Source organism: Hordeum vulgare, chromosome 6H (genome assembly GCF_904849725.1).
Source record: "Hordeum vulgare subsp. vulgare chromosome 6H, MorexV3_pseudomolecules_assembly, whole genome shotgun sequence".
In the NCBI taxonomy this organism is placed as follows: domain Eukaryota; kingdom Viridiplantae; phylum Streptophyta; class Magnoliopsida; order Poales; family Poaceae; genus Hordeum; species Hordeum vulgare.
Window position 1 is genome coordinate 105,667,000 of NC_058523.1, and position 27,827 is coordinate 105,694,826.

At 43.8% G+C, this 27,827-nt stretch overlaps 1 protein-coding gene across 1 annotated transcript; it reads right to left on the bottom strand.

Moving 5' to 3' along the window:
- Nucleotides 1-670: 670 nt before the first annotated feature.
- Nucleotides 671-5,548, bottom strand: LOC123403200. Its single transcript, XM_045097153.1, has 6 exons — nucleotides 4,894-5,548; nucleotides 3,958-4,032; nucleotides 2,565-2,657; nucleotides 1,844-1,989; nucleotides 1,662-1,772; nucleotides 671-1,383 (listed from the first exon to the last, which is right to left on the bottom strand). Exons 1-6 carry the CDS (start codon nucleotides 5,525-5,527, stop codon nucleotides 802-804), a joined length of 1,641 nt encoding a protein of 546 aa, XP_044953088.1. The 5' UTR covers nucleotides 5,528-5,548; the 3' UTR covers nucleotides 671-801.
- Nucleotides 5,549-27,827: the final 22,279 nt, after the last annotated feature.

Sequence of the window (27,827 nt, forward strand, 5' to 3'; positions counted from 1 at the left end):
CAGACTTAATAAAGAGATGGGTGTCAAATGAATGCATAGACATTTCTCAAAAAAAAAAAGCATAGATAGGTCAAAGGCACGGATATAAACAAGTAGATGTCTTGGCAGTGAAAGCTTTTTTCGTAGCAGATGTACTCTTCTGCCTTCTCTGGCTCTTCTCCAACCCAAGTAACAGAAGATACCCTGCTTCATCAGCACAATATAAGGAAAAAAAAATGGTTGTTTTAGCTTCTACAATAAACTGTACAACACAAAAGTCCCGCCCAATTATCCACTATCCTGGCAGTAATCTCCTTTGTGATCTTGTCTCGGTTCTCTGCATATTTTCTTAGTTCTTCTACAACCCAAAGATAATCACAAATACATCTATGGAACAAACAAATGAGGAAATCGGAGCAAGATATTACAAGAATGCCCAAATAAAGCAGAAGGCAGAATTACCATTGCAGTTGCAAGCTTTAATCGTTGGCACGGTATCTGCAGATAGAACCAAACGAAGAACATCGGTGGATTAGGGTTTCATACCGGCATCGAGGTAATGCTTCCGTTTCATATCGTTTCGCATGAAGGTGCCCAAGCAGCCGCAGACTCTACTTGAGCACTGTCATGCAAAACGAAAATTGGGCACGATAAAGAGAGAACGTTTCCCCAGTAACTGAAGTGAACAGTATGCGACAGAAACGATCTCTAACTCCAAGTTATTTCTTCTCAACCAGGGGTAGAGATACTTGATACTTTCCATTGGGCTACAAAATTCACCGCCACTACTACTACTAGGAAACGTTTTTACACCGTACTTTTTCAACCGGATGATGCATAGGTGATGCTCAGAACAAGCCCAAAGTGGTCGCTAGGCAACACAGGATACTCGATGTTCTGGACTACCTTGCGGACTGTCTTCTCCTTGTAGTGTGATATCCCAGGTATAGCTTCCTTCCCGATCATCTCGATGGAGTCAATCTCGAAATCCGGCAGCTTGCACACGAACCGGTCCAGCCTCTTCTGCAGCTTGCGGTTGCCTGCAAGCATGCCGTTAGCCCTCGTGTCGTATGTCCAGCCGTCCTCTCCTGGCTTCAGCTCGGCCCAGGCATCGATCCAGCCGTTTGGCAAAGGGAATGGCCCATCGCCTTTGTCGTCCCAGTTCATGTCTCCGCAGAATATCACGTTGCGGAACTTGTCCAGAATCCTCATGGACGCATTCGCCTGGACTACCCGTTCCTTGCTGTACATCTGATTCCACGCGCAGGGGCTCTCCAGGTGGCTTGTGGCCAGCACCATCTTGGTCACGCCTCCAATGTTGATGTCTCCCACGCACAGCTCCCTTTCCATGACTGAGTTGGAAAATGGGATGCAGTTGAAAGAATTCACGGGCAGCTTGCTCATCTGCAGTTAGTCCAATCAAATCACTTACTGAAATACATGAAGGAAATAATAAGAGGATGCATGCTCTAAAGCTGCAAAAGGGGAGCAATAGAATGTTTAAGAGCAGTAACACTTTAAATGGCATATGTGCATCTTGGTGGCCATAAAAATAAAAGGCTCGCTTTATTTTAATGGAGATTACAAATTAACAGTCACATGTAAACTGTAGAAGAAGATGAATAAATCAAACATCACAGATGCTTGCACTCATCCATATATGAAGTTTGCATGGTGAATACCTGCATGCAGTAGTATTGTCTCTGCATGGCCATCCTAGCTGACAGCGAGCATTTGTATTCTTGCCACCAGCCAGATTTTTGGAGAAGCTGATATATGTTTGGTGTAACCTCCTGTAGTTACACAGGGCAATTGAGAAGGGGAAAAGAAATAATAATAGGGTTCAAACTGAAAAACTCTGGACCTGGAAGCATATAAGATCTGGATTGTGGTGCTGAATAAGATTTCCAAGGGCATGCATCCTTTTCGTCAGTTCCAAATCCTCCCGAAACCATACGTTGTATGTCATGACTTTGATGGTCTTCTTATCCAAATGAGCCTCAGAATTTACTGCGGAAAGCATTATAAATATTTAGCTTCTAACCTGCATAAAGTAGCTAGAAATATTTGTTTTGTTCATCAGTTTAGACAAACAACATAGAAGGGTTCACTGGTTTCAAGATAAGTTCATGCTGGGCTTCGAGACAAAAAAACATATGATATCTAAGATAAATCTGTTAGTGACTTTTATAAGGATCATGCATTCATGCTGAGTTATATTTAGCATAACAGGAAACAGACTATATAGAACTACTCAGCATCAGTCTGTGGGCAATATACTACTCCCTCCGTCGTATATTAATTGTCGATCAAACGGATGTATCTAGACGTATTTCAGTGTTAGATACATCTGTTTGAATGACAATTAATATGATCTAGATACATCTGTTTTAACAACAATTAATATGAGACAGAGGGAGTGCATATTTGAACAGATTCAGATGAAAGGACACCATCAATCAGGAGAGACGTAACATAGAAATAGAAGCAATTCTTCAACAATCAATAACTAAAACCTCCAGTATTTAATTTTTAAAAACATACAAATTTAGAATAATCCTTTTTTACTTTAACCCTAGATATACCCTTTTCGGCAGTTGGCTCATCCCTTTCATTCGAGCCGCCAACCTCATGGACGATGCCTGGCGACATCGCGCGACCTCTCTTCCTTGTGCACCCTAGGTAAACCAAAGGAAAGATTAGTGCACGGACAAGGTCATATTCTAGAAGAGATTTGACATTGACAGACAAAAAAAAGTAATATATTTAGGCAGAAACTGCAAGCTCTATGGTGTACTACTTAGCAACCGTCCTAAAGACTCAAACAAAATGAAGATGACAAAAATTAGAGCAAAAAAATAATAAAATACCTCATGTCATTTCTTAGGTAGTTTACCATATTGTGAAATTCCATATGTGGCCATCTGAGATCTGACAAGGGAATTTAAGCCCATTTGCATATGTCATTTACATTATTACCCGTTCCTAATTACCCACGTGTTGATTTCCATAGTTTATCCAAGTCTGTTAACAAACAATGTGAGGGCAATCGGGATGATTATTTTTCATTTATCTCACTATATATAGATAACTTGCCTTTAATTAAGATGGGTCGCACTGAAAGTTGTGTAGCATCCCAAAAATGTATCCAAAATCAAAAAAAGAGGGGGGGGGGGGGGGCGGCAATTCCAATGTTGCAACATAACATTTGAACAGATTCGGATGAAAAGAAAGATGAATCAGGAGAGACCTACATTACATGGATACTTCTGGAAACTGGCATAGCGTTCCTATCGTCCAAATACCAGCAGGAATGTATCGGATATGTATCCATCTATTTTTCCTTTTCCAAAAAAATAAATTAGTTAAGATACCTGCCAAAGACAGGAAAACCCTAAACCCCGCTATCCCTACCCATGACGCCCCCCCCCCCCCCCCCTCTTTCTCTCCTAATTCTGCCACCACACAACCTGAGCTGGCGCCACCGCTACACAGGTAAAGAATGACAGCCATCGCCAGCCCGCCGCTGCTCTCTTCCCTGTTCTGAGCACGGCCAGATCAGAAAAGGAGAGCTCCATGATGCTGCTGCTCCGTCACCCATTCTGAGCACTGCAACAGCTCCTGGAGTAGATGCAGTCCAAACGTTGAGTCCTGCTTATGTGATTCCTCCAAATGCAACCCGAAATTGTCACCTTTAAGAATTGCCTTATAAAAATCACTAATTTATATATATATTTATTATTTATTACAAGTATATGTATACAAACGTATCCAAGTATCTGTATTTTTGAAAAATTGGCTTATCGCACTATCACGGTGTCCGTGTCCATATTGCTGTATCCATGCATTATAGGGAGAGACGTAGTAGAGAAGCGATTTTTGCACATTCAACAACTAGAAAACTCCAGTACTTCATTCAGAAAAGGCATACCAAAATAAATAAATAAATCTTTTTTTTTCCTTTAACCCTAGATAAACCTTTTTCAGTGGTTGTCTCGTCCCTTTCATTGGAGTCGACGTCCTCATGGATGATGCCTCTCTTCCTTGAGCACTCTAGATAAATGAAGTAAATATTATTGCACAGACAAGGTCATACTGTAGAATAAATTTGAGAACCAAGTCAAGATTATCTTATATGAAAAAGTGATACATTTAGCTGAAACTGCAAACCCTATGTTGTATTACCTCCATCCCAAATTACTTGTCTTAGATTTGTCTAGAGACAGATGTGTCTAACACAAAAAAAGTGGTAGATACATCCGTATCTAGACAAATCTAAGACAAATAATTTGGGATGGAGGGTGTACTAATTAGCAACCATGGTAAAGGCTCAAATACAATTCAAGAGAACACAGATTGGAACAAAAATCCAATACCAATATATCCCCCGTCGGTGTACATCAATTTCCTTAGGTAGTTTACTATGTTGTGAAATTCCATATGTGCCCATCTGACATGGGAGTTCAAGCCCCTTCCACGATTTCATTAACATTATTAAGTCCCTTTCCAGATGTCATTAACATTCTTACTCGTTCGCAGTTGCTTTCAGGCTGATTTTATCATAGTTTACTCAAGTCCATTGTGAAACAATTTGAGGGCAAACTGGAGCATTACTCTTTTCTCATGCCACTAATTATAGACAGCTTGATGTGATTTAAGATGTGTGGGATTGAAAGTTCAATATCGCCCCAATATTTTATCCAGAAATCAAGAAAATATAAAGAAAAAAATATAATGTTGCAAAGTAGCATTTGAAATGATTCAGACGAAAAGACCACATCAAGCAGCAGAATCGTACTAAGAGAGAAGCGATTCTTGCACATTCAACAACGCTGGTGAAAAAACTCCAGTACTTCGGGGTTTTTTTTCAAAGCATACAGAATAAACCAAAAAAAATGATAACCCTAGATGAACCTTTTTCGGCGGCCGTCTTATCCCTTTCGTTCAAGCCGCCGCGCTCGCAGACAGTGTCCGTCGGCGCTGCGAGAGCTAACTTGGTCGCAGCGTCAGAGCGGCCTATGTTCCTCGGGCCCCCACGGAGCGGGAGGAACGAGGCGCCGGCGACGGCGGAGAAGTCCAGCTCGTCGCCGTCGTCAACGACCACGGGGCGCGCGGCGCGGCAGGCGGCGCAGTCGGCGGAGCTCCCGGAGTTGAGGAGCGTGCAGCGGGCGCAGGACCACTGGGCCGGCGGGAGCGGGCGAGACGACGAAGAGGCGGCGACGGTGGCGGGCTGGCCCAGCGACGCGTCGTCGACGTCCACGGGGCGCGCGGCGTCGCACGCGGCGCAGGCGGCGGCGCCCCGCGGGTTGCGGAGCGTGCAGCGGGCGCAGGGCCACTCGGGCGGCGGCGGGGAGCGAGTCGGGCGTCCCGGAGGAGGGAGCGTCGAGGCGGAGGGGGGCGAAGGGGGCGGGGGCGAGGAGGCCATGGTGAGCCTGGGGGAGCGGAGGAGGGTTCTGCTGGGGAGGAAGAGGGATTTGGGCTGGGGCAGGAGGCGGCGGAGGGGGAGGAGGCGGCCGTGAAAAGGGGGGCGAAAGAGGAACGTGGCCATTGGGAAATTTTGAATTTTGAAGTCGGGAGCGAAGCCGGTGCGTCAGGTTCGCGAGGGGCCAGGTGGATAAGGCCAAACTTCAATGCACGACCCATCCGAACGTCCATTTCATCTGTTCTTTTTAAATTTCATCATATATTTTTTAAACTCCATCATATATTAATTAATTTAAAATGTTTATACAATCATTCATTAGTACTTTCTTCGTCACGGTTTAGAAAGCACGTATGAACAATCTGTAAAATTAAGGTGAATTTTAATTGACTCTAAATTTTTTGCAAGTGTTTACATAATAACCGCATGACGTCTAATTATTTGAGAAGATGATGCATAATAACTCACATAACCACTAAACAAGAATGCATGCAGCCTACTAGTACTCCTAGTTAATCAAGCAATAAATGTCACGCGTTTTAATCCTCTTCTATTCTAAGAATGCATGTAAACAAAATCGCGTCTTCTAAACCGTGACGGAGGGAATACTACGAAATTTGCCACGCAGGAAGAAACAGTATTAAAAAAAATCCATCAGATCTATTATTAAAACTGAACTTTGCAATCTCATGAGCCACTTTATTGGTCAATCTGTTAATCTTGACAATATGAGTACCCGCTATAATCTTAGAGATATTCAACGCCTCCTTTTTAAAGTTTACCAGTGTTGACATGTCCCCGCACTCTTTTCCGAACACAAAGATCACAGAGGAACAGTCAGTTTTCAAAATGATAGGCTTGTTAAGAATGATGCCAATATACAGATCAGAGAGGATCGCTTTTAGTTCTGCTTCCTCGACGCTATGGCAAGCTCCAATATAATCCCAAGAGGAGATGATAACTTGTCCATAATGATCTCTAACGACCACCCCCACGCTCGCAGCTTTGATGTCCTCAACAAAAATTGTGTCGACATTTATCTTGAAAAAACCCCATGAGGGAGGCTTCCATGCAACAACATTTCTCTCCATATTTGTGGTAGCTTGAAGATCTTGCACCACTTGCTTACCTTTGTTGCACACTGACACCTGCAAGTGTGCATGACAAGGCGAGAAAGAAGCCCACTAGTTTTGAGCAAAGCTTTCCGAGGCCACGGTGGATTCCTTTCCCTTACCGAAAATCAAATCATTCCTCAAATGCCAAACTCTCCGGAACATGAAAATAGTTTGCTCGCGCATAAGTGAACTTAATTGATCCAATAGAATAAGAAACCAGTTAGGCCTAGAATATTTGAGAATCTCTTCGGCCGGTAAATTCGACACTTCCTTCAAGGCCATACGAAACACTCGAGCCTTGGGGCAATTTACAAGAGCGTGAAAAATCGACTCATCTTCCATACCACAAATTAAGCACGTACCTTGAATAGTTTGATGGTGTTTAACCATGTTGACTTAAACCGACAAACTATTAGAGGCAACCCTCCAAGCAAATATTTTTATTTCTTGAGGGACAATCGCCTTCCAAATAATATTCCTGAGCCTCTCATCCCCACTCAAGGCCCCACTGGAATCCTCTGATTCACCATTCGGCTGCTTTAGAAGCAGTGCCAATCTATACACACTCTTCATCGAGAATAAACTACTTTTCTCATAATACCATGCCATAAGATCTCCCTCACCCAAATTGAGAATACACAACCTTAAAATTCCCTCTGCATCATGCGTATAGAATAGGTGTCTTATCGAATTTTCATCCCACCTCCTAGACCCACTCATGAATAATTCAGACACCCATTTAATCCTAGTTTTGTTCTTTTTTACAGAAATTTTTAGGCCAACTTTCCTAGAAATCCAATTGCCCCTCCAAATATTTATACTAGTCCCATCCACCACTCGCCAAATGGTGCCCTTTTTTAGTAGCTCAAGGCCATGCATAATACCTTGCCAAGTAAGAGAAGTTGCTTGCGGAAAAACAGTATATATAAGATGCCATGAGGATAATATTTAGCTTTCAACACGAACAATATCATCCTTTAGCAAGCCCCAATTCCTTTGAAAAAACCCGGCAGGAAAACCATCTTGCCCCGGGGCTTTTAATGGCCCTATTTGGAAAAGTGTGTCGCTGATTTCTTGTTCAGAAAATTCCTTGCAAAGATCCTCATTCATATCATTGCTAACCAACGGTTTCACAAGCGGTGTAATACGGGAGGGATTAACCATAGAATCGCAGGTATAAAGATTCTTGAAAAACGAATTTGTAATACCTTTGATTTCCTCCATATCATGAGAAAAAGATCCATCATTTCTTTTGATATCTGAAGTATTATTATTCTTCGCTCTCCAAGTGGCCTTTTTATGGAAAAATTTCGTGTTTCTATCGCCCCATTTCATTTTGTCCAAACAAGATATCTGCTTCCACATGATTTCTTCCTTAATCAGAAGTTCATCCATCTCCATAAGGATTTTTTTTTCCCTCTCCACCAATGCATTATGATCATTTCTTCTGAATAACACACTTAATCTTTTTCGAGCCTTTTCAAGTTTTTTTTGGAAGATATCCAGTGTGTTCCTTACTCCACCCATGAAGAGATTTCATCAACTTGTCGAGATTATTAGCCACATCTCCCAAATCCTTAGCATGCATACTATTATTCCAGCACAAGTCAATTTATGTTTTCAACGCTGGCTCCTCCCTCTCCCAATACGCTTCATATTTAAAAAAAATTATGATGAGGAGCTCCCACCAAACCAATAAGAAGCGGGCAATGATCTGACCTGGAACTGATAATATGTGACACCTTGCATTCCGAAAAAATAGAAGCCCACTAAGGAGACACCACTGCACGATCAAGCGCACCTTCACATTTTTATTACCTTCCTGCTTATTGTTATAAGTCCAAGGAACGCCATAAAAACCCAAATCAAGTAAGTTACATTCAGAAAGAATCTCATGAAAATTAGCCATGAGTTTTGAAGACCGCTTATTCCATTTTGCCATATTGCCTCGTTAAAATCACCCACCATAAACCAAGGCCCAGACCCAAGCGGTTTTAAATGCCTTAACAAATCCCACATGACATACCTTTGGCTTGCCTTTGGTTCCCCATAGATAAAAGTACTTCTCTACTATTAGTGCCAACACCATTAGAGATGTACATGTCAATAAAATGCTCACCATATTTGTTCAGCTCCAAAGTGTATAAGTCATCCCAAAATACTGCCGATCCATCTCTTTTGCCTAGCAGAGAAACAATGAAAGTATTTTTCATGCCCAAATGATAACGCAAACCCTCAACATACTCTTTATTTTTTTCTTGTTTCAAAAAGAAATATAAGGTTGAGTCAGTGTGTCTTTGAAAGAAACACTAATTCTTGGACTGCCCAAGGCTGACACAAACCTCGACAGTTCCAACGGATCATTTTCATGGCTTCTGACGGGCGACATTCGCGCTCGTTAGTTGACCGGCAGCCCCATGTCTGGTAGCTTCCTTGGTAATATCCCCTACATCATTTCCATCCCCTACAGATTCTATCCTCCTATTCTGGACCTCTTCATCTCCATCATCTAACTCTTCCGTAACATGACGAGTGGATCCATCTATGCCTATTACAGTTCCAACTCTTCCCACACACACTCTTTTACATGTGTTCTCATATATGTAGCACCCTTGCCATCTAAACTATTAGTACTAGTGCTATGCATGCTAGAAAGGAGGTCTTGATCATCAGGTGAGCGCTTCTTGTTGCCAGTCGTGCTCTCAAGCATGGTAGCAAAGACCATCTTGTGGCTGGAAAGGTCACTGCCACTATTTTGTGGAGTAGGGACACCTAAAACCGCATGAGTAACACATGCAACCTGCACCATAGCCTTCTCTTCCTGTTCTTGTCGATGAAGATGCCTCCATTGTTTAACTCATACAGCAGCCAAAGCCACATGATGTGGACCACCAGCGACACCCCCCTTGCTTCCATCTTGGACAATGGCTGCCACCAGGTCCTGAGCTTTCTCCATGAGAACAACAGTGTTCTCATCCTTTTTTCAAACCGGGCTTCCCCCCTTTCCATTATAAAGCACAACGGAAATACAAAGTTTTCTCCGAACCAGAATTAGAGAAAGGGAAAGGGAAAGAAGCGAGTTCGGGGCAATACCAGGAAACCCATCGTCTGCGCCTGTCATCAGGAACACAAACTATGGGGCGAAAACCTGGGTATCACCCTAAACCGACCAGAACAAGAAAAGAACTACCAACACATAGTATCACAAGAGGTCCTATCAGACCAACAAAATAAACCCACAAGTACTAAAACAGACCACTCAGGGTCAATAGCGAGATGCACCTAAGCCAAAGGAACATCACCAGCACCAGTTCTGCTATTCCACCAGCATGATCATCATTTTACCAGCTCACCATTCTTCCCACTTGTCTCCTTCATCACCCTGCTCGCTAGATTCTGGCATTGGTGGCCCGCATAGCAGCAACATTTGCGATGCGTTCTCCTTCAACATTTCTGTGCCTTTCTTGATCATTTCAGCCAACTCCGGCTTCTGGAGACCTGCCCAGTATTGCATAAACGCATAGGTTGTGAAAACAATCTCAAATGGATTATTTATCCACTTTTTCTCGAAAGTGGCACGATTAGGAGCTAACCACAGTGCCGAGCAGATTGCTGTTAGGCCAACAATATAGATCTCACTACAGGAAGGTAAGAAAGCATTAATCCAAGCATAAAACTGCCAAATAGAATTAGGCCCATATTCAGTTCCAAGCATTGCGCCCACTGTCCTCCAAACCACCCTGGCTACAGGACAGAGGAACATCAAGTGTTGGGCAGACTCCGACTGCTCACAGAAAGAACAGCTTGGATCCCCGTGTCAATGCCTCTTTTTCAAGTTATCTCTAGTTAAGATAGCATCTTGGCAAAGCTGCCACATAAAACCTTGAAGTTTTAAAGGAATCTTTGCGCCCCATATCCATTTGTAATTGGAACCAGCCAGACTTTTCTCCAGCCAACAATAAATAGATTTGGTAGTGTATTCTTGAGAGCTATCAAATTTCCAATATATCTCATCTTCCGTTCCCATATTAATCTTCTTCAGCACATACCCTTTAAGTTCATTCCATTTCTAGAGCATATCATTGGGAAGTCTTCTTCTAAAATAAGAGCTAGGATTCATAGTGTTAATCTTGTCTACAGTATTATTTTGATCCACACAAATATCAAACAGGTCAGGGAATTTATCCTTAAGAGTGAAATTGTCACCCAGATCATCTAGCCAAAGGCTAACAATATTTCCCTTATTTACTTGAATGCCTCTACCAGCCATATAGTAATCTTTAACTTTCAGAAGTGCTTTCCAGCATGGTGAATCATTAGCTTTCCGTTTAACCGTAGCCACAGATGATTTTCTTAGATATTTGGCCCTCACAATGTCTTGCCACAACCCCTCTTTTTTATCTAACTTCCACCACCATTTGGTCAACGTGCTAATATTTTGTTTTCTCAAGTCCTTTACTCCAAGCCCTCCTTTCATCTTGGATGTGCACACTCTCCCCCATTTCACCATGTGATAACTTCTTTTCTTACCAATACGATGCCAAAAGAATTTCCTCCTAGGTTTGTGCCATCTTTCCAGGGTTGTTTTATTTATCAGAAACATAGACATATAATACGAAGGAATATGAGACAGTGCAGCATTAACTTTGATAAGCCTGCCACCACTAGATAAGGTCTCACTAATCCAGGATTCCCCATGGTTAACAAATTTGTCATCTACAAACATCCAGTCACTCCCTTTAAGGCCAGCATAGCTGACTGGAACACCCAGATATTTGTGTTGGAAATATGCCCTAGAGGCAATAATAAAATGGTTATTATCATATTTCCTTGTTCATGATAATAGTCTATTGTTCATGCTATAATTGTATTAACAGGAAACAGTAATACATGTGTGAATAAATAGATCACAATGTGTCCCTAGCAAGCCTCTAGTTGGCTAGCTCGTTAGTCAATGGATGATCATGGTTTCCTGATCATGGGCATTAGATGTCATTGATAACGGGATCACATCATTTGGGAGAATAATGTGATGGACAAGACCCAATCCTAAGCATAGCACTAGATCGTTTTGTTCGTATGCTAAAGCTTTTCTAATGTCAAGTGTCTTTTCCTTCGATCGTGAGATTGTGCAACTCCCGGATACCGTAGGAGTGCTTTGGGTGTATCAAACGTCACAACGTAACTGGGTGACTGTAAAGATGCACTACGGGTATCTCTGAAAGTGTCTGTTGGGTTGGTACGAATCGAGATCGGGATTTGTCACTCCGTGTGACGGAGAGGTATCTCTGGGCCCACTCGGTAGAACATCATCATGAGCTCAATGTGACTAAGGAGTTAATCACACGATGATGTGCTACGGAACGAGTAAAGAGACTTAGCGGTAACGAGATTGAACAAGGTATTGGTATACCGACGATCGAATCTCGGGCAAGTTCTATACCGACACACAAAGGAAATAGTATACGGGATTAATTGAATCCTTGACATCGTGGTTCATCCGATGAGATCATCGTGGAGCAAGTGGGAGCCACCATGGGTATCCAGACCCTGCTGGTGGTTATTGGCCGGAGAGGTGTCTCGGTCATGTCTGCGTGTCTCCCGAACCCGTAGGGTCTACACACTTAAGGTTCGATGACGCTAGGGCTATAGGGAATTGTTATACGAGGTTACCGAAAGTTGTTTGGAGTCCCGGATGAGATCCCGGATGTCACGAGGAGCTCCGGAATGGTCCGGAGGTAAAGATTGATATATAGGACGGATGGTTTCGGACACCGGAAGTGTTTCGGGCGTCATCGGTAACGTACCGGGACCACCGGAGGTGGCCCCGGGGGTCCACCGAAGGGGGGCAACGACCCCAAGAGGCTAGATGAGCCAAGTGCAGGAGGGAACCAGCCCCTTGGTGGGCTGGTGCGCCTCCCACACCCAGCCCAATGCGCAAGTGGTGGGGAGAGGGGGCAACCCTAGGCGCAGGTGGGCCTTAGGCCCACCACGTGATGCGCCACCCCCTCCCACCCTAGCCGCCGCCCCCCCTCTCCCATCTGGTGGCCGCCGGCCCCTAGGGAGGGAACCCTAGGGGTGGCGCAGCCCTCCCCCCTCCTCCTATAAATAGAGAGGGGTTTTGGCCATTGGGGGACACGGTTTTCTCTCTCTCTCGGCGCAGCCCTGCCCTTCTTCCTCCTCCTCTTTGCCGGTGCTTGGCGAAGCCCTGCCGGGAGACCTCGTCTCTCCATCGACACCAAGTCGTCGTGCTGCTGGAGTTCTTCCCCAACCTCTCCGTCCTCCTTGCTGGATCAAGGTGCGGGAGACGTCACCGGGCTGCACGTGTGTTGAACGCGGAGGTGTCGTAGTTCGACACTAGATCAGAATCGTTGCGAGTACGACTCCGTCAACCGCGTTCTAGAAACGCTTCCGCTTAGCGATCTTCAAAGGTATGAAGATGCTCTTACCCCTCTCTCGTTGCTGGTCTCTCCATAGGAAGATCTGAATATCGTAGGAAATTTTTTGAATTTATGCTACGTTACCCAACAGTGGTATCAGAGCCAGGTTTTCTATGCGTAGATTCTATGCACGAGTAGAACACAAAAGTTGTGGGCAATGATTTGTCAATTTGCTTGCCGCTACTAGTCTTATTATTTTCCGACGGTATTGTGGGATGAAGCGGCCCAGACCAACTTTACACGTACGCTTACCTGAGACCGGTTCCACCGACAGACATGCACACCGTGCATAAAGGTGGCTAGTGGGTGTCTATCTCTCCTACTCTAGTCGGATTGGATTTGATGAAAAGGGTCCTTATGAAGGGTAAATAGCTTTGGAATATCATCGTTGTGGCTGTCACGTAGGTAAGAAGGCGTTCTTGCTAGAAACCCAAATCAGCCACGTAAAACTTGCAACAACAATTAGAGGACGTCTAACTTGTTTTTGCAGGGTTTGACATGTGATGTGATATGGCCAAAGTTGTGATGTTGCATGTATGATGTATGAGATGATCATGTTATTGTAATAGGTTTCATGACTTGCATGTCGATGAGTATGACAACCGGCAGGAGCCATAGGAGTTGTCTTAATTTATTGTATGAGATGCAACGCCATGTGCTTACTACTTTTACTTCATTGCTAACGGTTAACTATAGTAGTAGTGAAAGTAGTAGTTGGCGTAACGACTTCACGGAGACACAATGATGGAGATCATGGTGTCACGCCGGTGGCGATGATGATCATGCGATGCCTGAAGATGGAGATCGAAAGGGCAAAGATGATAATGGCCATATCATGTCACTATATGATTGCATTGTGATGTTTATCATGTTTTTCATCTTATTGCTTAGAATGACGGTAGCATAATAAGATGATCCCTCTTAAAATTTCGAGAACGTATTCCCCTAAGTGTGCACCGTTGCGAAGGATCGTTGTCTCAAAGCACCACATGATGATCGGGTGTGATAGATTCTAACGTTCGCATACAACAGGTGTAAGCCAGATTTACACACGCGAAACACCTAGGTTGACTCGACGAGCTTAGCATGTACAGACATGACCTCGAATACAAGAGACCGGAAGGTCGAACATGAGTCGTATGGTTGAATACGATCAGCATGAAGTTGCTCACCATGGTGACTAGTCCGTCTCACGTGATGATCGGACACGGGTTAGTCAACATGGATCATGTATCACTTAGATGACTAGAGGGATGTCGATTTTAGTGGGAGTTCATACTTAATTTGATTAAATGAACTTAATTGTCATGAACTTAGTGTAAAGGTTGTCTTTATAAATATTGTAGATGGCCAACGTCAACCTCAATTTCAACGCATTCCTAGAGAAAAACAAGCTGAAACATGATGGTAGCAACTATGCGGACTGGGTTCGCAACTTGAAGCTCATACTTGAAGCAGCTAAAAAGTCTTATGTCCTTGATGCGCCTCTAGGTGACCCTCCCGCTCCCGCAGCAGCCCAGGACATTCTGAACGTCTGGCAAACACGGAGTGATGACTACTCTCTGGTTAGGTGTGGCATGTTATACAGCTTAGAAACGGGGCTCCAAAGGCGTTTTGAGCAACACGGTGCATATGAGATGTTCCAAGAGTTGAAGCTAGTTTTTCAAGCTCATGCACGTGTCGAGAGATATGAAGTATCCGACAAGTTCTTTAGCTGTAAGATGGAGGAGAACAATTCTGTCAGTGAGCACATACTCAAAATGTCTGGGTTACACGGTCGTCTGACTTCACTTGGAGTCGAACTTCCGGATGATGCTATAATTGACAGAATCCTCCAGTCTCTCCCACCAAGCTACAAAGGCTTTGTGCTTAACTACAACATGCAAGGGATGGAGAAGACCATTCCCGAGTTGTACTCGATGCTCAAGTCTGCAGAAGTAGAAATCAAGAAAGAGCATCAAGTGTTGATGGTCAACAAGACCAGTAGTTTCAAGAAGGGCAAGGGTAAGAAGAACTTCAAGAAAGACGGCAAAGTTGTTGCCGCGCCCGGTAAGCCAGATGCCGGGAAGAAGAAAAAGAACGGACCCAAGCCTGAGACTGAGTGCTTCTATTGCAAGGGAAAGGGTCACTGGAAGCGGAACTGTCCCGTTAGTCAATGGATGATCATGGTTTCCTGATCATGGGCATTAGATGTCATTGATAATGGGATCACATCATTGGGAGAATGATGTGATGGACAAGATCCAATCCTAAACATAGCACTAGATCGTATTGTTCGTATGCTAAAGCTTTTCTAATGTCAAGTGTCTTTTCCTTCGACCGTGAGATTGTGCAACTCCCGCATACCGTAGGAGTGCTTTGGGTGTATCAAACGTCACAACGTAACTGGGTGACTATAAAGATGCACTACGGGTATCTCTGAAAGTGTTTGTTGGGTTGGTACGAATCGAGATCGGGATTTGTCACTCCGTGTGACGGAGGGGTATCTCTGGGCCCACTCGGTAGAACATCATCATGAGCTCAATGTGACTAAGGAGTTAATCACACGATGACGTGCTACGGAATGAGTAAAGAGACTTACCGGTAACGAGATTGAACAAGGTATTGGTATACCGACGATCGAATCTCGGGCAAGTTCTATATCGATAGACAAAGGGAATAGTATACGGGATTAATTGAATCCTTGACATCGTGGTTCATCCGATGAGATCATCGTGGAGCAAGTGGGAGCCACCATGGGTATCCAGACCCTGCTGGTGGTTATTGGCCGGAGAGGTGTCTCGGTCATGTCTGCGTGTCTCCCGAACCCGTAGGGTCTACACACTTAAGGTTCGATGACGCTAGGGTTATAGGGAATTGTTATACGAGGTTACCGAAAGTTGTTCGGAGTCTCGGATGAGATCCCGGACGTCACGAGAAGCTTCGGAATGGTCCGGAGGTAAAGATTGATATATAGGACGGATGGTTTCGGACACCGGAAGTGTTTCGGGTGTCACCAGTAACGTACCGGGACCACCGGGACCACCGGAGGTGGCCCCGAAGGTCCACCGAAGGGGGGCAACGACCCCAAGAGGCTAGATGGGCCAAGTGCGGGAGGGAACCAGCCCCTAGGTGGGCTAGTTCGCCTCCCACACCCAGCCCAATGCGCAAGTGGTGGGGAGAGGGGGCAACCCTAGGCGCAGGTGGGCCTTAGGCCCACCAGGTGGTGCGCCACCCCCTCCCACCCTAGCCGCCGCCCCCCTCTCCCATCTGGTGGCCGCCGGCCCCTAGGGAGGGAACCCTAGGGGTGGCGTAGCCCTCCCCCTCCTCCTATAAATAGAGAGGGGTTTTGGCCATTGGGGGACACGGTTTTCTCTCTCTCTCTCTCGGCGCAACCCTGCCCTTCTTCCTCCTCCTCTCTGTCGGTGCTTGGCGAAGCCCTGTCGGGAGACCTCGTCTCTCCATCGACACCACGCTGTCGTGCTGCTGGAGTTCTTCCCCAACCTCTCCGTCCTCCTTGTTAGATCAAAGTGCGGGAGACGTCACCGGGCTGCACGTGTGTTGAACGCGGAGGTGCCGTAGTTCGGCACTAGATCAGAATCGCTGCGAGTACGACTCCATCAACCGCGTTCTAGCAACGCTTCCGCTTAGCGATCTTCAAAGGTATGAAGATGCTCTTACCCCTCTCTCGTTGCTGGTCTCTCCATAGGCAGATCTGAATATCGTAGGAATTTTTTTGAATTTATGCTATGTTACCCAACAATTTGATAGCGAAACTCCCAATCTCGCAATTAAACATCTCAGCATAGTTTCTCATAGTATCATCATTAGCCCCAACTGAAAAGATCTCACTTTTCAAAAAGTTAATCTTTAAACCCAACATGACTTCAAAAAGATATAACAACAACTTGATATTCAACGCATCTCTCGGGTTATCCTCAAAACACGGAATGGTGTCATCCGCATACTGTAAAATAGGAACCCATGAGCTACCAAATCAGCTGCCAATCCTGTGAAAAGGCCATTCTCCTGAGCCTTAAGGACCATTTTAGTCAAACAATCAGCTGCCAAGTTAAACATGAATGGGGATAGGGGATCACCCTGTCTCACCCCTTTGGCACTTTGGAAATATTCACCTACTTCATCGTTCAATTTCACAGTGACTCTACCCCCCACCAGAATCTTTCTAATCCACTCGACCCACTGAGGATTAAAGTCTCTTTTCTTATGACACTCAAGCAAAAAAATTCCAATTTACTTTATCATAAGCTTTTTCGAAGTCTAGCTTAAGCACATCCCAGTTTTTTTTCAATCATAAAAATGATGCAGAATCTCATGAAGTGACATAATCCCATCCATAATATCTGTGCTTTTAATAAAAGCATTTTGGTGTCTACTAAACAGAGTATCAACAAAAGGTTCAAGTCTGATAGTAAGAACTTTAGTAATCAGCTTATAGATGCATCTAAGCAGGCATATAGGTCTGAATTATTGTATTTTATCAGCCCCAACCACCTTGGGGAGTTACATCCACCACCTAGATCTTGGCTACTAGAGGTAAGAAATCAGAATTTTGCAACCAATTTAAGTCAAATTTGAACCCCCTATTTTTTGAAATAGTGGGAATATTGTCATCTGTGTTTAAAATCAAAAGGAAATGGTCTGAAATCTCTCTCTCAATCTTCCTGACAAAAGTAAAAGGATATAAACACTCCCAAGAGTTGGACATAAGCACCGTGTACAGTTTTTCTAGGGTTGGATTATGCTGGTTATTAGACCAGGTATATTGCCCACCACTCATATCAACTTCTCTCAGGGAGAGGGTGTTGATAATGGAATTAAAAAGGTCTGAAGAGTGAACCATCTTAGCCTTTTATTCTTCTCATTCGTAAACCTCAAGATATTAAAGTCTCCCCCAATAATATAAGGACACGAAACATTACCACACATATTTGACAACTCAGTAAGGAATTCCACCTTATATTCTTCATGCGCAGATCCATACATCGCCATAATGCAACAACTAGATTTCATACATTTATCCCATATCTCAAGTTTCATGACATACTTGCCAGCCACATAGTTTTGGATATCAAAAAAATTGTTCCTGACCCCACAAATAATACCTCCAGACTTTCCTACAGCAGGAATCCAATTCCAACAGAAGTTATCCCCAGGATCAAATTTCCTCAAGAACTTAGAGGAAAAACCATTTTTCATAGTTTCTTGAATGCCTATACAGTCAAGTTTGAAATCTCTAATCAAATCAGCCAAGTATGTAGCCATGCCTCTCTTCCCAATCCCCCTACAATTCCAAAATAGACAAATCATTTTTCTTATGTTTTGGGGATTGAGTTTTGTTGCCATGTTTACTAGGATCCATGGTCTTACCTGCAACTCCACTCAATTTTTATGCTGGCTTCTAGTCAAGGGCTTAGAAATCACCACATTAACTTTCTTTCTTTCTTTTTTCCTAGATTTGACAATTTTGAATCCTTCCTCATCCAAGTCCCCTTCATTCCCCCAAGATGTGTTTAGAGGAGAAGATTCTCCCGCATCATTAGTGATTAACAACACATTCTCTTGCTATTTTTCGTTGTTAATAATTTTCTTAGCTATATTAGCTCTAGATTTCTCAAGCTCTCTAATAACATCTATAACAGCAAAACTATCATCGGGAATATTCACTCCGATTTGCGAAGCAGTGGAAATAATTTCCATATTCGAAAGAACATAAAATGAATTACCAGACAGGGTTTCATTACCTTGCAGGTTTCTCTTTTTAGCCATCTTCTCAGCTCTAACACCCACATGTTCCATGTTGACCCCAGTTGTCCTTTTGCTGAATCTAGCTTGCACTTCCTCAATAATAGGAGTGGTAGGAATTACATCCACAAGCTCATTGAATGTGACAGGTGACTGCACATAATAAGTTTGATCTTTTTTCTGACAAGAATTGTCATCATGTTCCAGCTCAGTTACAATAGGTTCTCCAACATAGGCATCCAGATAAGAGGAAAATTTTCTACCAATCACAGGACTTGAAACAATTTGCATCGAGTTCACCACAATCTTATCATAAGAAATAACTTCGGGTGGTATTTTTTCATTTTCCCACAACTGGCTTTTTTCTGCTTCAGCAGCCATAGCATGTATGAGCAACATGTCATCTACTTCTTCACTGTCCTCCTCAGATCACTATTTTCAGGATTCTTTTCACTTTCTTCATTTTCTTTAACAGGTTCTAAGCTCATACTCTTCATATTTTTTCCGCGATGTGCCAAGGGGAGCCGAAGACTCTCCCATAGTAGACGAAGAAGCATTTTGCCCTTCTGGGTGATTGTTCTCATTAAGTCTAGCCCTTTTTTGGGAATTCCCCCCTCAATCTCCATTTGCACATTCACTTTTTCCTTAGGTGGATTTTTTACAAGGATCTTGTCCACAGAGAAGAAAAAATCATAGAAATTCCCCCCAACATTCCTTCTGCTGAAGTAGGTATATCCTCGGCATCTCTACAACCCAATTTTATCCTCACTGATTCGGGTGTGTTAATAGTAGCTTTATCAATCTCCAGAGTCACTCCAACCAAGGACCCAACATAAGCAACGTTTTTTTCATGTATTTTGTCCAAAGGGATATTGCTAACATTGACCCAAGCAATGTTAAGTATAGCCTTGGCACCCACAGATTCAGACCACTTCCTTAGGTTTATGACAGCATCGCAACTCTTAACATTCATACTCTTAGCAAAGCAAGCCTTATCTACATATTTAGATGAAGGAAATCTCATCACAAACGTATTTGGACCAATAGATCTAGGAGAGCATCTCCAGTTTGTGTTTATATAAGCATTGAAAAACTCCTCCAATTGCCTCCCAGAAGCTTGTCCTTCCACAACAGATATGACAATAAATCTATTCCTATATGTGGTCTGATTAGGAGTGCTATGATCATGGATGTAAAAAAAACGTTTCCCTCTAGCCTGGAAACCACACATCGGAGCCACATATTCCCAAGGAAGAACAATATTGCACACAGAGACCAGGTGACCATGATTACCACATCTACCACAGATAGCGTGTGGACAATATGTCGGCAAGTGTCCAGAATCCTTGCAGGTAATGCAAACCTAAGCACCTCCCACTAGTGGGGAGGCGTTCCTCTTGCCGGAGGTGGTATGACGACGCTCTTGAGCTTGGTGTGCGCCTTGTTGCTGTCGCAGATCTTGTCGACCATCCGCGGCACCACCAGCCACGGTGTTGTTGCTGTTGTCGTCCCACTTCTCAGATCCACGGGCGCCTCCTTGCTCCATAGCCGCTACTTCCCGCCTTGCCTTGTTGGATGACCCATGGCGCGGATCCACGTTGGATGAGCTTTGGCCGCCGTCGTCGTTATTGCGCATCCACACTAGGTTGCGGCCACCACAGCCGCCACCACGGTCGCGACCTCCACCTCGCCAAAATCGACCACCACCACGCCCGAATCGCCCTTCCCTGCCGCCATCCCCTCGATGGTTGCCACCCTCCCGACCCACCATGGCTTGCTCCCACGGTGACGAGGCAGAAACCTGCGCGAAGGATCTCTGGTCTCCTCCCACCTTCCCCTCCCACCAGCTGAAGGAGGAAACCCTAGGAGGAGAAACCCTAGATGAGGCCCAGAAGTGGCTGAGGAGAGAGTCGAGATCGAGATCTGGAATGGGAGTCGGGGTGGGGGTGGGTGGGTATATCACAACCCTAGCTGCGCTCCCTGTAGCATCCCGGTCCCCATGGACCGTGTTCGCACCGCGCTCCCCAGGCCACGACCCGGGCTTGGGCCCGAGGATCCCTGGGTCGAACGACCGCGGCGGTACATGACCGCCACGTAGGGGTACATGCACGCGCCCGATGGTGACCTCCTCCCGCGTGATGGGCGGCGCCGGCAGTGAGGGTCGTCGGCCGGACTCGTGCATCGTTGGGGGGAGAGAGGGAGCCATCGATCTCGTCATATAGCTCTGATCCTCTCGTACATGAAGAGCCACTACGATGTGCAGACCAAGAATCAAAAACTTTAGTTGCGTTCCCATCCTGTTGTTCGTCGAGACATGATGACCCAGGGGCAACCGGGTTGAAGTAGCAACTCGCACCTGAAGATCTTGGCGCTCCATTCCCTGGTTCGTGGGCAAGGGCGTTGATACGTCCATTTTGCATCATGCTTTCATGATGATATTTATCGCTTTTTGGGCTGTTATTTCACTTCACGGTACAATACTTATACCTTTTCTCTCTTATTTTGCAAGGTTTACATGAAGAGGGAGAATGCCGGCAGCTGGAATTCTGGCCTGAAAGAGGAGCAAGTTTGAGATACCTATTCTGCGCAACTCCAAACGCTGTAAAAATCAACGATGATTTTTTTTCTGGATTTATAAAAAATACCGGGCCGAAGAAGTGCCACAGGGGAGCCAGCAGGTGGCCACAAGCTTGCTAGGCGCGGACACCCCCCTGGCCGGGCCTAGGGGGCTTGTGGGCACCCAGCTGGCCCTCTGGCTCCCCCCTTTGGCTACAAGAAGGGTTTCGTCCGGAAAAAAATCAAGAGGAGGCTTTTTCATGGATTCGCTGCCGCCAGGAGGCAGAACTTGAGCAGAACCAATCTAGAGCTCCGGCAGGACGATCCTGCCCGGGAAACTTCCCTCCCGGAGGGGGAAATCGACGCCATCGTCATCACCAACACTCCTCTCATCGGAGGGGACTCATCACCATCAACATCTTCATCAGCACCATCTCATCTCCAAACCCTAGTTCATCACTTGTAACCAATCTCCGTCTCGCGACTCCGATTGGTACTTGTAAGGTTGCTAATAGTGTTAATTACTCTTTGTAGTTGATGCTATTTGGATTACTTGGTGGAAGAGTTTATGTTCAGATCCTTGATGCTACTCATTACCTCTCTGGTCATGAATATGATTATGCTTTGTGAGTAGTTACTTTTGTTCCTGAGGACATGGGATAAGTCATGCTAATAGTAGTCATGTGAATTTGGTATTCGTTCGGTATTTTGATGTGTTGTATGTTGTTTTTCCTCTAGTAGTGTTATGTGAACGTCGACTACATAACACTTAGCCATTATTTGGGCCTAGAGGAAGGCATTGGGAAGTAGTAAGTAGATGATGGGTTGCTAGAGTGACAGAAGCTTAAACCCTAGTTTATGCGTTGCTTCGTAAGGGGCTGATTTGGATCCACTAGTTTAATGCTATGGTTAGACTTTGTCTTAATTATTCTTTCGTAGTTGAGGATGCTTGCGAGAGGGGTTAATCATAAGTGGGATGCTTGTCCAAGTAAGGGCAGTACCCAAGCACCGGTCCACCCACATATCAAACTATCAAAGTAATGAACGCGGATCATATGAACATGATGAAAACTAGCATGACAGAAATTCCCGTGCGTCCTCGGGACCATTTTTCCTCCTATAAGACTTTGTCCAGGCTTGTCCCTTCCTACAAAAGGGATTGGGCCACTTTGCTGCACCGTTGCTACTTTTGTTACTTGTTGCTTGCTACGAATCATCTCACCGCACAACTACTTGTTACCGATAATTTCAGTGCTTGCAGATATTACCTTGGTGAAAACCACTTGTCAGATCCTTCCGCTCCTCGTTGGGTTCGACACTCTTACTTATTGAAAGGACTGCGATAGATCCCCTATACTTGTGGGTCATCAAGACTCTTTTCTGGCGTCGTTGCCGGGGAGTGAAGCGCCTTTGGTAAGTGGAAATTGGTAAGGAAACATTCATATAGTGTGCTGAAATTTATTGTCACTTGTCACTATGGAAGCTAATCCTTTGAGGGTCTTGTTCGGGGTATCTTCACCTCGAACAGAAGCACAAAGAGTTGCTCCTCAACCTGTTGCACCTACTGAAAATATTTGCTTTGAATTTCCTTCGTGTATGCTTGAGAAACTACTGGCTAATCCTTTTAGAGGAGATGGAACATCACATCCAGACTTGCATCTAATCTATGTAGATGAAGTTTGTGGTTTATTTAAGCTTGCAGGTTTGCCCGAGGATGAGGTCAACAAGAAGGTCTTTCCTTAATCTTTGAAGGATAAGGCGTTTACATGGTATAGGCTATGTGATGATACTGGATCATGGACTACAATCGGTTGAAATTGGAATTTCATCAAAAGTTTTATCCTATGTATTTAGTACATCGTGATCGGAATTATATTTATAATTTTTGGCCTCGTGACAGATAAATCATCGCTCAAGCTTGGGGGAGGCTTAAATCAATGCTATATTCATGCCCCAATCATGAGCTCTCAAGAGAAATTATCATTCAGAACTTCTATGCTCGGCTTTCTCATGATGATCGCACCATGCTTGACACTTCTTGTACCGGTTCTTTTATGAAGAGAGATATTGACTTCAAATGGAATTTATTGGAGAGAATTAAACGCAACTCTGAAGATTGGGAGCTTGAAGAACGTAAGGAGTCAGGTATGAATTTCAAGTTTGATTGCGTTAAATCCTTTGTTGAAACAAATACTTTTTGTGACTTTAGTGCTAAGTATGGACTTGACTCTGAGATAGTAGCTTCATTGTGTGAATCCTTTGTTTCTCATATTGATCTCCCCAAAGAGAAGTGGTTTAAATATCATCCCCCTTAGAAGTCAATGTAGTTAAACCCAATCCAGTTGAAGAGAAAGTCATTGCCTATAATGATCCTATTGTTCCCAGTGCTTACATTGAGAAACCACCTTTCCCTGTTAGGATAAAGGATCATTCTAAAGCTTCAACTGTGATACGTAGAGGCTACATTAGAACACCTACACCCCCTGAGCAAATTAGAGTTGAACCTAGCATTGCTATTATCAAAGATCTTCTGTCCGACGATGTTGAGGGACATAATATTCACTTTTGTGAAGATGCTGCTAGAATTGCTAAACCTCACGCTAGAGACAAACATAGGCCTGTTGTTGGCACGCTTGTTGTTTCTATTAAGATAGGAGATCATTGCTATCATGGTTTATGTGACGTGGGTGCTAGTGTTAGTGCAATACCTCAATCCTTATATGATGAAATCAAAGATGAGATTGCACCTATTGAGATAGAGCCTATTGATGTCACTATTCAGCTTGACAATAGAGATACTATCTGCCTTGTGGGAATTGTTGGGGATGTTGAAGTCGTGTGTGGTAAAACGAAGTATCCTGCTGATTTCCTCGTTCTTGCTACCACCCAAGATAGCTTTTGTCCCATCATATTTGGCAGACCCTTCCTCAATACCGTCAATGCTCATATTGACTGTGAGGAGAAAACTGTCATTATTGGCTTTGAAGGTGTGTCACATGAGTTCAATTTCTCCAAGTTTGGTAGACAACCTCATGAAAAAGAGTTTCCTAGTAAGGATGAAACTATTGCCTTAACTCAATTGATGTGCCTCCTACTGATCCCTTAGAGCAATACTTGCTTGAGCATGAAAATGATATGCATATGTATGAAAGGGATGAAATAGATAGAGTTGTCTTAGAACAATATCCTATCCTTAAGAATAATTTGCCTGTTGAACTGCTTGGGGATCCACCCCCACCAAAGGGTGACCCTGTGTTCGAGCTTAAACAGTTGCCTGATACTCTTAAGTATGCTTATCTTGATGAAAAAGAGATATATCCTGTTATAATTAGTGCTAGCCTCTTAGAGCATGAAGAAAAGAAGTTACTAAAAACTCTCAGGAAGGACCGTGCTGCTATTGGATATACTCTTGATGATCTCAAGTGCATTAGTCCCACTCTATGCCAGCACAGGATTAAAACCGATCCTGATTCCAAACCAGTTGCTGATCATCAAAGGACATTAAATCCTACGATGAAGGAGGTAGTAAGAAAAGAAATACTAAAGCTCCTGGAAGCATGTATTATCTATCATGTTGCTCATAGTGATTGGGTGAGTCCGGTGCATTGTGTCCCTAAGAAGGGAGGCATTACCGTTGTCCCTAATGATAAGGATGAATTGATCCCACACAGGATTATTACTGGCTATAGGATGGTGATCGATTTTAGGAAATTGAATAAAGCCACTAGGAAAGATCATTACCCTTTGCCTTTTATCGACCAAATGCTAGAAAGACTGTCTAAACACACACACTTCTGCTTTCTAGACGGTTATTCTGGTTTCTCCCAAATACTAGTTGCACAATCTGATCAGGAGAAAACCACTTTCACCTGCCCTTTCAGTACCTTTGCTTATAACGCATGCCCTTTGGCTTATGTAATGCACGTGCCACCTTTCAAATATGTATGATGGCTATATTCTCCGACTTTTGTGAAAAGATTGTCGAGGTTTTCATGGATGACTTCTCCGTTTACGGGTCTTCTTTTGACGATTGCCTCAGCAACCTTGATCAAGTCTTGCAGAGATGTAAAGATACCAATCTTTTCTTGAATTGGGAGAAGTGCCACTTTATGGTTAATGAAGGCATCGTCTTAGGACATAAAATTTCTGAAAGAGGTATTGAAGTCGATAAGGCTAAGGTTGATGCAATCGAGAAAATGCCATACCCCACAGATATCAAAGGTATAAGAAGTTTCCTTGGTCATGCTGGTTTCTATAGAAGGTTCATTAAAGACTTCTCTAAGATTTCTAGACCTCTTACCAATCTCTTGCAAAAGGATATTCCTTTTGTTTTTGACGATGATTGTGAGGAAGCCTTCGAAATACTTAAGAAGGCTTTGATAACTGCACCTATTGTTCAACCACCTGATTGGAACTTACCTTTTGAAATCATGTGTGATGCTAGTGATTATGCTGTTGGTGCTGTCCTAGGGCAAAGAGTTAAGAAGTTGAATTTTATTCACTACGCTAGTAGAACTCTAGACAGTGCCCAAAGATACTATGCAACTACGGAAAACGAATTTTTAGCAGTCGTGTTTGCATGTGAAAGTTCAGGTGTTACATAGTTGATTCCAAAGTCACTATTCACACTGATCATGCTGCTATCAAGTACCTCATGAAGAAGAAAGACGCTAAACCTAGACTTATCAGATGGGTTCTCTTGCTACAAGAATTTGATTTGCACGTTGTCGACAGGGAGGGTGCTGATAACCCAGTAGCAGATAACTTGTCTAGGTTGGAGAACGTTCTTGATGACCTACAACCTATTGATGATAGCTTTCCTCATGAGCAATTGAATGTCATCAATGCTTCACGTAGTGCACCGTGGTATGCTGATTATGCAAACTATATTGTTGCCAAATATATACCACCTAGTTTCACTTACCAGCAAAAGAAGAAATTCTTCTTTGACTTGAGACATTACTTTTGGGACGATCCTTACCTTTATAAGGAAGGAGTAGATGGTGTTATTAGACATTGTGTACCTGAACATGAACAGGGACAGATCCTACAGAAGTGTCACTCCGAGGCCTACGGAGGACACCATGCGGGAGATAGAACTGCACACAAGGTATTGCAATCAGGTTTCTATTAGCCCACTCTCTTCAAGGATGCCCGTAAGTTTGTCTTGTCTTGTGACGAATGTCAAAGAATAGGTAATATTAGTAAACGTCAGTAAATGCCTATGAACTATTCACTTGTCATTGAACCATTTGATGTCTGGGGCTTTGATTATATGGTACCTTTTCCAAAATCAATGGGTATACTCATATCCTAGTTGCTGTTGATTATGTCACTAAGTGGGTAGAAGCTATCCCCACTAGTAGTGCTGATCACAACACCTCTATCAGGATGCTTAAAGAAGTTATTTTCCCTAGATTTGGAGTCCCTAGATATCTAATGACCGACAGTGGTTCATATTTCATTCATGGTGCTTTTCGTAAAACGCTTGCTAAGTACAATGTCAACCATAGAATTGCGTCTCCCTATCACCCTTAGTCCAGTGGTCAAGTAGAGCTAAGCAATAGAGAGATTAAACTGATTCTGCCAAAGACTGTCAATAGGTCTAGAAAGAATTGGTCTAAGAAGCTCGATGATGCACTGTGGGCTTATAGAACTGCCTATAAGAATCCCATGGGCATGTCTCCGTACAAAATGGTGTATGGTAAAGCATGTCATTTACCTCTTGAGCTAGAGCATAAAGTTTATTGGGCAATCAAAGAGCTCAACTTTAATTTCAAACTTGCTGGTGAGAAGAGGTTATTTGATATTAGCTCGCTTGATGAATGGAGAACTCAGGCATATGAGAATGCCAAGTTGTTCAAAGAGAAGGTTAAAAGGTGGCATGATAAGAGGATACAAAAGCGTGAGTTCAATGTAGGTGATTATGTCTTGCTATATAATTCTCGTTTAATATTCTTTGCAGGCAAGCTTCTCTCTAAATGGGAAGGTCCCTATGTTGTTGAGGAAGTATATCCTTCCGGTGCTATCAAGATCAATAACACCGAAGGTAATTGTCCGAGAGTGGTAAATGGGCAGAGAATCAAGCATTATATCTCAGGTACTCCCATAAATGTTGAAAGCAATATTATCAATACCATAACTCCGGAAGAATACCTAAGGGATATTTATCAGCCTGTTTGAGACTCTGAAAACGAAGAGGTATGTGACTCGGTAAGAAAACAGACTCCAAAAACTTTTCGAGTAGAAAATTTTCTCCTTTTTGGAATATTTTCAAAAATAGAAAAATTGGAAGTAGTCCGGAAAGCGCGCGAGGAGGCGACAAGCCTGCCAGGTGCGGGCCCACCCCCTGGCCGCGCCTGGGGGCTTGTGGCTACCTCGTGTGCCTCCCGGACTCCGTTTTCGTGCGGAGTACTCCTTCTAGTCTGGAAAAAATCATTATATATTCTCCCGAAAGGTCTGACCCTTGTATCACGCAGATTTCCTGTGTTTTCGTTTCGAGCCTGTTTTCTGCCGCAGATTTAGAGCAAGATGTCGTCTCAGGAATCTGTGGGGGAGAACAATCTCCCT